At 41.6% G+C, this 12,510-nt stretch overlaps 1 protein-coding gene across 11 annotated transcripts in view; it reads right to left on the reverse strand.

The window, feature by feature from the left end:
* Window positions 1–12,510, reverse strand: part of Brdt (bromodomain testis associated) — a 56,064-nt gene that overhangs the window by 19,013 nt on the left and 24,541 nt on the right. For all 11 annotated transcript variants that reach the window (XM_051198252.1, XM_051198254.1, XM_051198253.1 and 8 more), the window contains 6 exons: window positions 8,846–8,974; window positions 8,011–8,199; window positions 6,565–6,737; window positions 6,152–6,429; window positions 5,796–5,921; window positions 5,488–5,724 (listed from right to left, as the gene is read on the reverse strand). In XM_051198252.1, coding sequence (XP_051054209.1) covers window positions 5,488–5,724; window positions 5,796–5,921; window positions 6,152–6,429; window positions 6,565–6,737; window positions 8,011–8,199; window positions 8,846–8,974 — 1,132 coding nt within the window. The remainder of the gene's footprint in view (window positions 1–5,487; window positions 5,725–5,795; window positions 5,922–6,151; window positions 6,430–6,564; window positions 6,738–8,010; window positions 8,200–8,845; window positions 8,975–12,510) is intronic.

Raw genomic sequence — 12,510 nt, forward strand, 5'->3', positions numbered from 1 at the left:
CTACAGTCACCTAAAAGGTGGGAGCCTCAACTGAGAAAATGCCCCTCACGAGACTGGGCTGTATGCAAGCCTGTAGGCCATTTTCTTAATTAGTGACTGATGTGGGGAGCCCAGCCCATTGTGAATGTTCTTTGCCTGGCCTGGGCGTCCTGATTCTATAAGAAAGCAGGCTGAACAAGCCAAGGGGAGCAAGTCAGTAAACAGCACCCTCTGACTTCTGCATCAGCTCCTGCCTCCAGGTTCCTGTCCTGTTTTGAGTTCCTTTCCTGACTTTCTTCCATGAACAGTGTTGTGGGACTTTGAATAAGAAAAACCATTGAATATTAAAGCTTGGTGAGCTGTTGTGTGGGAGCTGGGAAGATAAGAATGTTGAGAGCAATGCAAATGACGGAATCGTGGTTTGTGAAGTTTCAGAGGGAAGTTTGAGAACCCCTTAATGATTCTATCAGGGTCATTTGGTATTGGGTTAGGACTCTGTGGTGTCCGGTCATCTGGGGCTGAAGAATCAGAACCACTGACTTGAAGCCTTTGCTTTGCTGAAACAATTGATGCTGGTCAACTGGGGCTAAGAAATTAGCAGTGACTGAGACCAGCATCACTCACTGAGGTGAAATCTTCTGCAGGTGTCCCCTCAGAGTCAGCACACACAAGCTGTGTTCCAGGGGTGATCAAGGTTGTACCTTGTGCTGGCAGCTGACCTTGGTAGCGTAAGAGACACCTAGGTGGTACTGTTTTTTGATGGCAAGAAGGGGTCATGGGGAGAAGCTGTGGCTCGGCTCTGAGAGGCCAGGAGAGGCCATTGGTGAAGGTGCAACCCAAGCTGTAGTTGCAGCTCCAGGATTGAAGGGGCCATTGTAGAGAAATTGAGGCTTTGCATTATGAAGAGGAAAGGCTATTAGTCAAAATGCAGCCCAGTTGCAGCAGGGATCCAGGCATTTGACATGCCAGTACCATGGAGATGGCCACCAAGAACAGTAGCAGTGGAGGGGAGCCTGTCTGAGCCTAGAAGACGGCTGTGTGTGCTGAGAGGGTGGCTGACCCAAGCCCTTTGAAGGAGCATAGGAGGTCATGAGTGCAGTTTGGTTTTGCTTTTATTTGGTTGTAACTGTGCCCTTGTCCTTCCCTCTTGAAGTGAGAAATTATTTTTTATTTTACAAGATCCCACAGTTGATAGACTAAACTTTCTGGAGTTTTATAAAGACTTAGGGTTTCAAAAGGAAGTCTGGATAAGAGACTTCGGACTTTTAAAGACTGTGGAACTTTAAAATTTTGGAATATTTTATATTATGATGTTCATATTAATGTGAGATCTTGGGGATGAACAAGAAAGAAAAGGTTGTGGCTTAATAGTGATATGCTTATGTGCCAAACTGACAAAGGGTTGGTTACTAGTTTTATGTCAACTTGAAACAAGTCACTGGAGAGAAGGGACCCTCAATTGAGAAAATGCGTCCATCAGATTATGTGGTAGGCAGGCCTATAGAACATTTTCTTAATTAGAATTGATGGGGAAGGGACTAGCTCATTGTGGGTGGGGCCACTCCTGGGCTGGGGGTCCTGGGTTCTATAAGAAGACTGAACAAGTCATGGTGAGCAAGTCAGTAAGCTGCACCCCTCCACAGCCTCTGCATCAGCTCCTGCCTCCAAGTTCCTGTCCTGCTTGAGTTCCTGTCCTGACTTGTTTCAGTGATGGACTACAATGTGGAAGTGTGAGCCAGATAAACCCTTCCCTTCACTCCCCAATTTGCTTTGGACATGGTGTTTTTTCACAGAAACAGAAATTCTAACTATGACATTACCTTTAAAATGTTTGCCACAACTAAACAGCACACTCCTGTAAAAGAACCCACACACAAGGTAGCAAGAACAAAAACTGAAGGGATCCGAGAGGGATCTGACCCTGCCCAGACACCTAAAGTCCTAAAAGATATGTCTAACTAAAGGAAACAAAACAAAACTGCTTATAGCCAAGGTCCCAGCCCATTGATCCCTGCTGTGGAAAGGGAAGGATTGAAGAGACATTTTCCTCAGTCCAGGAAGGGACTCATGGAGACCACCAGGAAGGGACTCATGTGGCCCTGTTTTCTTAGGGTAAACTTTCTCCCTCATTGGCACTCACTGGGACATCACTCACTGGAACACACACTCACTGGGACACACACTAGAGGACACACATTCACATAGAAGGGAGAATTGGAAAGAGAATAGGGATGAGCAGGAGTAGGAGGGGGATAAAAGGAGGTGGTGGTGTGTATAATCAAAATATATACATATATGAAAATGTCATATTAAACCCATTACTAAATGTAATTGACATGCTAATAAAACTTTAATAAATCCATCATGACAAATATTAAAAGGAAGATAAATTAAAAAATAAGGATTAGCTTAGTAAGAAAGAATGTATGTCAAAGCTTTCAGAAGAGTTAGGCTAGAGAGACGGCTCAGAGTTTAATAGCACTGATTACTCTTCCAGAGGTCCTGAGTTCAGGTCCCAGAAACCACATGGTGGTTCACAACCATCTGTAATGAGATCTGGTGCCCTCTTCTGGCCTGCAGGGGATAAACGCAGGCAGAATGTTGTATACATAATAAATAAATCTTCAAAAAACAAAAACAAAACCCTCAAAAAACAAAAAACAAAAACAAAAAGCTTTCAGAAAAGTTGCTTTTGCTACCTAGACACTCAGGATCATGATATCCAACTGTATCCATTCTAAACAAATCACAACCTTGCTTTTGAGATAAGGTGTCATCACTAGTCCACACTGGCCTTAAACTCACAGGGCTCCTGCCTCAGCTTCCTGAATGCTGGGTTACAAATGCCACCATGCCTTTTTTTGTTATTTTCAGGGAAGTAAAAATATACTTAGTTTACACACAAGCAATTTTATTTTTAATATTAAAGTATTTAGTATGAGATTAAATATTTATATCAGTATTAAAGTATTAAAAGATCATATTCTTTATTTGCTTATTGAAAACAAAGATGTAATTTTTCTCATTGTAGACTTTGCAATTTGTAATACACTTAAATGGGGTTTTCTCCCAGTAAAGTAGATAAATAATATATTAAAAAATAATTAAATTTCAGGGATAAATGACAAGCCAGGTACAGCAACACATGCCTGTGATCCTAGCACTCAGGAGGCTACAAGAGAAATAACAAGAATTTGAGTCTATCCTGGGCTACACAGTGAGATCCCATCTCTAGCAACAGCAAAAGACAATTTACAGTATCCACTGAGAAGACAAACTAATCTAAGTGTAGCAAGTCACAAGAGTCATAGGCTGGTCTGAAATTAAATAAAAAATGGAGCTGAGGTTTACACACAGCTAATGTTTAAAATGCTTGCCTGGTATGTTATATAAGAGTCAGGTTCAATCTGTCCAGCACCAAGGGAAGGGAGATAATTTGCTACTTTTATTTTAATAATATACATATTTAAAATTTCTATATCAGTCTATGGGTGCAGGCCTATGACTTCACTACTTGGGGTCACAAATGTAACTTGAATTTTTCCAATATTATTTTACACTTAGAAGTCAAATATAAGAAACACTTCATAATAAGAGCTCTACATGATTTTAAAATGTATTAGAATGACAAATTCTAAACAAAGTAAAAAATCTGTTCAATTTTACAAAATTGTTCTGCATGTTCAAGAATGGCTTGGGATACAGAGTAAGTTCCAGACAAACCTAGGAAACTCAGTGAGGACATAGCTCAGCCCTGAGTGCTTGCCCTGTATGCACAAGTCAGCTAGCCTTAGTCCCTACACCACAGAACAAAACAAGCTCTTTGAAATACATGACAATACTGGTCATAAAATACAAATTCATAAATATTTTAAGATTAGAATTCTGAGGATGAGCGGTTCTATTGAAAAGTTAGAAAAAAAAAGATACTGTACCATTTTAAGAATATAGAGCTGGTGACAAACATTTTCTTCAAGTAATATACTAGAAAACTCTATTAAGTATTTGGGAGGATGAGGTAGCAGGATTGCTAAGTTTCAATCCAATCTGGTCTACAAAGCAAGGTCAGGCTATATATTGAGCAGGGCAAAATAAATAAGTAAATAAATAAACAAACAAATAAATAAGAAGGAAGGAAAGAAGGTATTCTAAATAGTAAAGACTACATCAAAAAACTACATGTGGTATTTTTTCTAACACTCAAAGCATTTATTGAATTTTTAAGGTTAAATAATTAAAACAAATAGAATAATAGTTTTATCCTACAAATAAAAGACAAAGTGCTGTAACTTATTAGGTCACAAATGCTTTATTTGGTGAAATTACAATTGTAAACTGTTACAATTTAAAATGCTAAATGAAACTTGGATTTTTTCCAGTATTATTTTATGCTTAGAAGTAAAATATAAGGAATACGTCATAATAAAAGAGCTCTAAATGACTTTTAAAATGTATTAGAATGACACATTCTAATCAAAGTAAAAATTCTTTTGAATTTCACAAAATTGTTTACCACTATGTACTCAAGAAATGTGAAAAGCAAATGCAGCAATTAGCTCCATAGAAAAGCAAAAGAAAGAACCTGAGGAAGATAGAGTCACTGCAAGCCAGCAGACCCTGTGGACTACAGAAACAGTGTCCTCACAGATGGCAGCCACTCCTCTAGCTGGAGTTTCAGTAGGGTTCTTTTTAGTTAAAAAGGAGGAATGAACCTCACAAGAAACTACATTTACAATAAAGCAAATTTTAGGGAAGAAAATGCCCTTTATTCTGCATTTGCTGTTTGGTTAAAATAGAACAGCACTTCCAAGCCAGCATCTTGGTGAGGTGGGCAGTGATTACATACCAGCTACATAACCAGTAATGGAAAACAAAACATGAGCGACCTGGTTCAACACAAGAGAATATGGTATGTCTATTCTCCTACAGATGAGAGATAATTTTCTACTTATCTTTTAAGAAACAGAAAAAGGAAAAAAAAATATGCTCTACATATTTTGGGATGAGTACAGGAGAATATGGTACGTCTATGTTTCTATGGATGAAAGATAATATTCTATTTACAGATAAGGTGAAAATATAGGTTCTAAAAATTTTGGGATGAGTGGCTTCTTAATTCAAAATGACAGTTCAACTCAAGAAGCGGTGTCCAAACAGGACATTAGGGTGACCCGGCATGCACTGGGAGCACACTCAGGTATCCCAAATAAAGTTTTCGGTATCTAGGAAGGGCTCAAGCAGCAGCGTCTGCTTTTCAATCTAGTACGCTCCTATGAGACCGCCCTGCCCGGCCGTAAGGGAGCAGACTGCCTTTGGCATGACAGACCTGCAATCACATCCTCTATCTATGGCGTTTCCTTTCATGCAGCACTTCTTTCAAGGAAAGAGTAATGCGTCTTAAGGACCATGGCTCCCAAAGCACAGGTTCTCCTAAGTAGTCTCACGACTCTACAGGGAAAGTCCACTCCCCCCACCCCCACCGCCGCGGGCGCCTAGGGGCTGGCTAACCTGGTTCAGAATCGCTGCTGTCGGAGGAGCTCGAGTTGCTGCTGCTGCTCGCCGACCCCGAGCTGCAACAGCTGCTGCTGCTGCTGCTGCTGCTGCTGCTGCTGCTGTTGCTCCTGCTGCTGCTACTCCTGCTCCTGCTGCTGCTGCTGCTGTCGCTCAGGCGGGATCCGCTCACCAGCTCCGGGGGCGGTGGGGGTGGCGGGGGTGGCGGCGGTGGCCGGGGCTGCGGTTTCTCCGCTGCAAAACGGGAGGAAGGGCGTTAACACCCGTCAGGGGTTACGGGCGGGCTCTGAGAAACCGCCACCTACCTTTTGCTGGACGTTTTGTTTGCCGTTTCCTACAATTCAGCTGGTTGTTGACATCCAACAAACGCCTCTCTAGCTCCAGCTTTTTCTGGGAATGGAGCTCTTCTCTAGACCGCACGACTTTCTTCTCTGTGAGAGGAGGGGCAGCGGTGAGCGTGGTAGGGCGTGGCCTGGAGGAGTGGGGCGTGGCCTGAAGGGGTGGGGCGGAGCACCGCCAGGCGGCGAGGGATGGGATGGGGTCGGGTGGGATAGGGGCTATGTGGGATGGGATGATAAGGGTCAAGAACAGGTAGGGCCTGGAGGGAGTGCTGGGATGGGGCTTGGCGGGACAGGGCGGGGCGGGGCGGGGCCTGGCCTACCCTGGGGCTTCAGAGACCGCTTCCGCAGACAGGCCAGGACATACTTCTCCAGTTCTCTAAGTGTTGATGCCTTCAGAGTCTCAAAGTCGATCTCGATCTCATCTGGGTTGGAGTTTCTCAGGGAGGGCTCCCTTGACTGTATTATATGAACTATGCGCCCAAGCTTTTCCCCAGGGAGTTTGTTTATGTCCAGACTCAGCTGCCTTTTCTCATCATAGTTCATGGGTTTTGCATTGCCTTCATCTTCAGACTTCAAAAGTGGCTTCTTTTTTGGTTGACTATAACAAAAGTATTAATTTCATCTTAATCAATCTAGATAGGGAGATGAAACCTAGGGTCTCACATAGGCTAGAAATTGCAATCTATCACCAAGATACCGCCTAGCAAAATCAATCCCCACCAAACATACTTACTTGCTCTTGGGCTTTTCCTTTTGTTTTGTTTGCTTAGGTTTTTTCTTTGGACTTTCATCTCTGTTATTAACCTTTTTTCTTTTTGGTGCCCTTTTGTATTTCTCATTCTTTTTCTTTAGCTTACGTAATGGAACTTGGGACAGAACTTGTAGCTGCTGATGAACAGCATTAAGCTGGGAAAGAAAACAAAAAACAAAACAAAACAAAAAAACAAAAAACAAAAGCCTTTAAGCATTCATGGGTCTAAACCATTAAATACACTAGAAAAATATGGTATTCCAAAGTAATGCCCGCCCATTGTGAAATTCATTTCATGTTCTATTTCCTTCGGGATTTTGCTTCACTTTATTAGTCCAGTGTTTTGAAGGGTATATACAAAACTAGAAACACTATCTCATGCTCAACCTAAACTGGTCTAGGAAGGTTGAAAACATAGCTCAATAACATAGCACTTGCCTAGCCTGTGCAAGGTCCTAGATTTGAATCCAACATTTCAAGTAAATAAATATCGTGGTAGTAAAATTAACATAGCCCAGGAACAGTTAGCATTTTTAGGTGTTAAGGTTTCTTTCAAAAGATTTTTTTAAATAGCCAGGTGGTGGTGGCGCACACCTTTGATCCCAGCACTCGGGTGGCAAAGGCAGGCGGATCTCTGAGTGTCTGAGGCCAGTCTGGTCTACAGAGTGAGTTCTAGGACAGGCTCCAAAGTTACACAGAAACCCAGTCCTAAAAAAACAACAACAACAAAAGATTTAAAAAAAATATATAAGTGTGTGTGTGAGAGAGAGAGAGAGAGAGAGAGAGAGAGAGAGAGAGAGAGAGAAAGAGAGGAGAGAGAATGAATATATATATATATATACACACACAAAGTGCCTATGGAGGCCAGAGGCATTGGAACTCTTGGAGCTGGAGTTACAGGTAGCTGTAAATTGCCTGACACAGGTGCTAGGAACAGAACTCAGGTCCTCTACAAGAACAGCCAGTGCTTGTAACTGCTGCACCATCTCTCCAGACCAAGTCTTCAGGCATGACCTCAGAAAAGTTAGTTTCATCACAGAAAGTAGCAAGTGATACTTGCTATATCAGTTATAAAAGTTCGCACATTATACCATAAGACATTCAGTAAGAATCAACCACTCAGTCTAGGGATGCAAACAACAGAATTGTAAATTCCCAGGCATCATGGTACACACCAACAATCTCAGCACTTGAGAGGTAGAAGCAGAAGGATCAGAAGTTCATGACAAGTACATCAGGGTATACCAGACAATTTCAAAGAGAGGAAAGAGTAATGGTTCTAGAATTGGATACCACAGAGATCTGAGTCGGAAACATTAAACATGGCAAACATGCCAGAAAGAAGCTAAAGATATAGACAGTAAGGGATGTATTTCATCACAGACTGGCTGCTCAGGAACCGCCAACACTTGCATCACGTTGGGCCACCTGCTCCTGAAGCTTGGCGAGATGCCGCACTCGTTCATCCTCAGAATCCTCAGACGAGCAGTCCCCGGAGGAGGCCTCACTGCTGCTTTCTCTGCCAAGGGCCTTTGCACTGTTGGTTGTAAGGTGATATGCATGCATGCACTCAACAGGTTCGTCAGGAATCTTGGCAAAATGCATTTCAAAAACATCCTATAATGGAAAATTAGCCTGTTCACATTTTTTTTTTTTTTGGTTTATTTTGAGACAGAGTTTCACCATGTCCAGGCTAGCGTGGAATCCACCATGTAGTCCAGGCTAGCCTGGAATGCAAAATTCTCCTGCCCACCTCCATAGCGCTGGGATTGTAGATGTGTACCACCTGGTTTGGTTTTCTTCATTTCTGACTTAGTGCAACAAGAATGCTTTAGAAGGACACATGCTGGCATATCTGGGGCAGGCAGGCTTCTTTAGAACACCAGAAGAAATGCAAGATGATGTTTCTGTCTGTCTGTCTCCATGAATTTCCTCATTTCTCAGCAGTACCAACCTCTCCCGTTACCTAGGGAACCTTTGTTCAAGGGCTAGGGAGTTAAGGTAAGCCATGTCACATATATTCTACCTTTCAGTGAGTCAAGACTAAGACCTTTTCTAGAGCAGGACAGGTGCTCAATAGACCCCACAAGGAATCAACCGGTCTCTCTCACTAACATTCATTGATTTCTTCTGCAAAGTAGGCAACTTCGTTTAAAAATGTGCAGCTAAAAAGGTTATAACTCAAAGGATAAACTTCTGCAGTTTAATAAGTTGTCTGTGCCTCTTGGGGAAGCCTTCTCCATGAGTAAGAAGACCACCTTACCTGAAGCATTCGAGCCATCGCCACAACTTCATGATCTGGAGGATTGTATTTGTAGCAGTTCATGAACATTAATCTGACATCTGCAGCAAATTCATATGCATCCTTATATTCTTGGTTGTCCATTTTCCCCTAATTAAGGAAAAATTAGAAGGATTCGCAAACAACTAAAGTCAATTCACGTGAAACAATTTAGACATACAGGGAAGCACAGAAAAATAACAGAGAAAATACTTTCAACTTCTGCATAAGATGGGGGACTAGTGAGTGTCAGGAAAATAAAAAAATTAGACTTCGTTCTGAAGAGAGGAAGAAATTTTGTAAATAATAATCAGAATGATAGGGCAGCTGCAACTATGGAAATACAGATGGGCAATGCAGCAAAAAGAAGCCAAGGCAAACACAGGCCCAGCAATACAGTTCCCTGGTTCAGGGAGAGGAAGCAGAAGCTACATCCAAAAGATAAGCCAGGTGCCCTATCAAAAAAGACATTGGGTGGTTCTATCCACAGGACAAACCTACAGCTCTCATGAGCCTCATTAGCCCTTATTGAGACAGTGAGTGGCCTTTTAGGCAGGAGGGGTCAGCTGTGGGAGAGAAATCCCCTGGCTCAGAGGGCTGTGGTCTAGGTCCCAGTAGAGCTTGAATCTGTCATAGCTCCACTGTGAGAGTCAAGTCTGGGAAGCAGTTATGGATAACAGGTGGGTGATATACTGACTAACTAAGAGTACAAGTGACAGATAACTTGGCAGTGAAGTATAGAGAACATTAGCCCCAGCCTAGGACCCTGGAAAAGACCTCCACAACTAAAAATAACTGGAGCTGATACCCCTGAGCCTGAGGTCAGTGGGTAGACCAACTTGGGGATTCACCTATTTGCCATGAAGTTCATGTATCTGGTCCAAGAACTCTACAGCTATAGTAGACAAATCTGGTGTCTATAGCCACATCCCCCTAGCTGGTGACTAATGCTTGAAAATGAAGGCAGGCTTGCCTTTGCAGATCTCAGCACTGGTTGTTTTGTCTTCTCCCAGGGCACTTGAAAGAAACTCTTGGGCCAGAACACTAGCCACCCTATGGGTTAGGAACTAGAGTTTCCAAATAGTAGGAGAACCTGCCCAGTACACAGACAATACAGTGTTCAGTTAAGCTGTGGAGACCCCTGATATACAAAAGACAGGAAGATACTAAGGTGAGGGTAGCTGTGATAGACATGAGTCCAATGTAGAGTCCACAAAGTCAGTCCTGTCTCTGCACATTGTTAGCCATCTCCAATTTCCAGTGGTCAGCAAAGAAGCCAACACTTCTGCTTTGCCGCTCCATCACCTTTGCACATTCATGCCATGAATCACTCATGATGGTCAGAGACAACCCGAGGCAGTCCCAGGAGTCCGGCTCAGGCTGTCAGGCCTGATTGCAGGTTTACCTGCTGAGACATCCCTCTATCCCAATGGTTTTTCTAATTTCTAAGAAAAGCTTTCATTTTTAATTCATTTTCACATGATTATCTAATTTTGTTACCTTTTTAAAAATTATTAGTTCCCTCCTATCTTTCTCCTATTATGCTTCTAGTAGAACTGATCTTGACCGATTAAAAAACTTTGATGTTATTTTCTATTCTACTCATATATGTACCTGCTAATTATTTTCTTGTTTTTGAGTAGTTTTTTCTATTTTTTTATTTCCCCCTAATATGTACTTTCCTCCTTCAGAAGTCCTTCTCCCTTGCTGTTTCTTTATGCTTACTTTAATTTCTCCTCTTTCTCCATCTGCTCCCAAAACTTCATGCATTAGCAATTTTCATATTTAATTATTGTTTTTAATTTTAAGCATACTGTACATTAGCTTTGCCATTTTCTGTTTCCTGGATATTAATATTAGTAATTTTTAATCAATTTTCACTGTACTTCTATATCTCACGTTTAAAAGTTGTTTTCTCTTTTCCTAGTAGTGTGGGGAATTGAGCCCTAAGGGACTGACTGTTCACTAAGAAAAAACCCAAATTAAACTCAACAGACACTAAACAAACAGATGTACAAATCTTGATACACAGAGACACACAGTCTCACAAAACCAGTAGAAAGCAAGTGACATACGTCTCCAAAAAGACTGACACTTTCCTCAGCTGTTGAATTCAAAGACACTTGAAGGGGGTAAACACTGTATGAAGATTTCAAACGTTTACTAGTGAAATGTTCTGTGACCTTAAGGAAGACATGAAAACATAGAAACAAAGGAGTCAATCACAGCAACTCAGGAAAAAGTAAAAAGGATGAGGAATCCATATGTTCATCTCAAGAGACAGAAAGCCGTGGGCAAAGATCAACATGGTAAAATCCCAGAAGACACTAAGAAGGGAGGGATAACCCAACATATAAAGTACAATAGGCCTACAACCAGCTTCATACTACATAGGGAAACAATGAATTTCCAATAAGATCAGGAGAAGACAAAGGAACCCACTCTTTTCACTCCCATTCAATATAGTACTTGAACCTTAGCTACTACAGTAATCGGAGAAGGAAATAAGGCAGGTACAAGTAGGGAAGGGAGGGTCAGAGTGTCCCTACTTGTAGATTACATGATCCTATACTTAAAGACCCTCAAGACTCTACCAGAAAACCTTCAGCCCTCATAAATACTCTAAGCAATGCAGCAGGATACAGCAGAGGTATACAAAACCAGTAGTGTTTCTAGCACAGCAATAATGAACTTACAGAGAAAGAAATCCTGTGTGTGTGTGTGTGTGTGTGTGTGTGTGTGTGTGTGTGTGTGTGTAGGGCTGGGGGAATCCCACTTCAAAATATAACCATAAAATGCATTCTGAAAAAAAGTACTTCAACAGCTCAATAAATAAAAAGCAAGAGTGGATGATTTGTATTGTGTGGTGTCAGAACTCTGTGAAGCAGAGACTCAGCAGAGAAGAGATGCCCCATGAAATGGAGTGACCAGGCAGGCCATTAGACAGAGGGTTAGTGCTAGACTCTATAGTCTCCCCCCTACACATATATGTATACAAAACAAACCCCTCACATCAATTCAAACAAACAGACTAGTGATTTAATGGACAGTTCTTAAAGGTAGAAAAACAAATGTCCTTATCCATCCGAGGAAGCAAAACTCCATGGATATTCTATCTTACCCAGTCAGACTGGCTATAATCCAGCATATGCTGGGAAAGTCACAGGAAAATAACAACTCTTACATGTTGCTGGTGGAAATGTAAATTGGTATAGGCTTTCTGGAAGTCAGTATAGAGTTTCCTTAAAAAACAAAAAGAGAACGGCCACCCATGGCCAGCATATGAGTACAAAGATGCTCCCCATTCAGGATGATTGCCATTCTGTGAGACAAGATGAGGAGTCACCTGACATGTTCACCTACAGATGACTGAAGAAAATGTGGCACACACATAACAGAATTTTATTCATCTCGAAAGAGGAAAGAAATTATAAGTTTTGAAGGAAAATGAACAGAAAGATTCAGAAAGAGAAATATGTTTTCTCTCACACGAGGAATCTAGATTTAAATTTGTATTCATTCATGTGTATATGTACAGTAGGAAAGTAGAAAGGAACTAAAGAGAGATTGAAGGCCACAATGTTGTTATTAAAAAAAAAAAATAAAGTGGCACAAGAGAGAAAGATGTCATGTGACAGAGTTCAAGT

The sequence above is a fragment of the Phodopus roborovskii genome, unplaced genomic scaffold (genome assembly GCF_943737965.1).
Source record: "Phodopus roborovskii unplaced genomic scaffold, PHOROB, whole genome shotgun sequence".
NCBI lineage: Eukaryota > Metazoa > Chordata > Mammalia > Rodentia > Cricetidae > Phodopus > Phodopus roborovskii.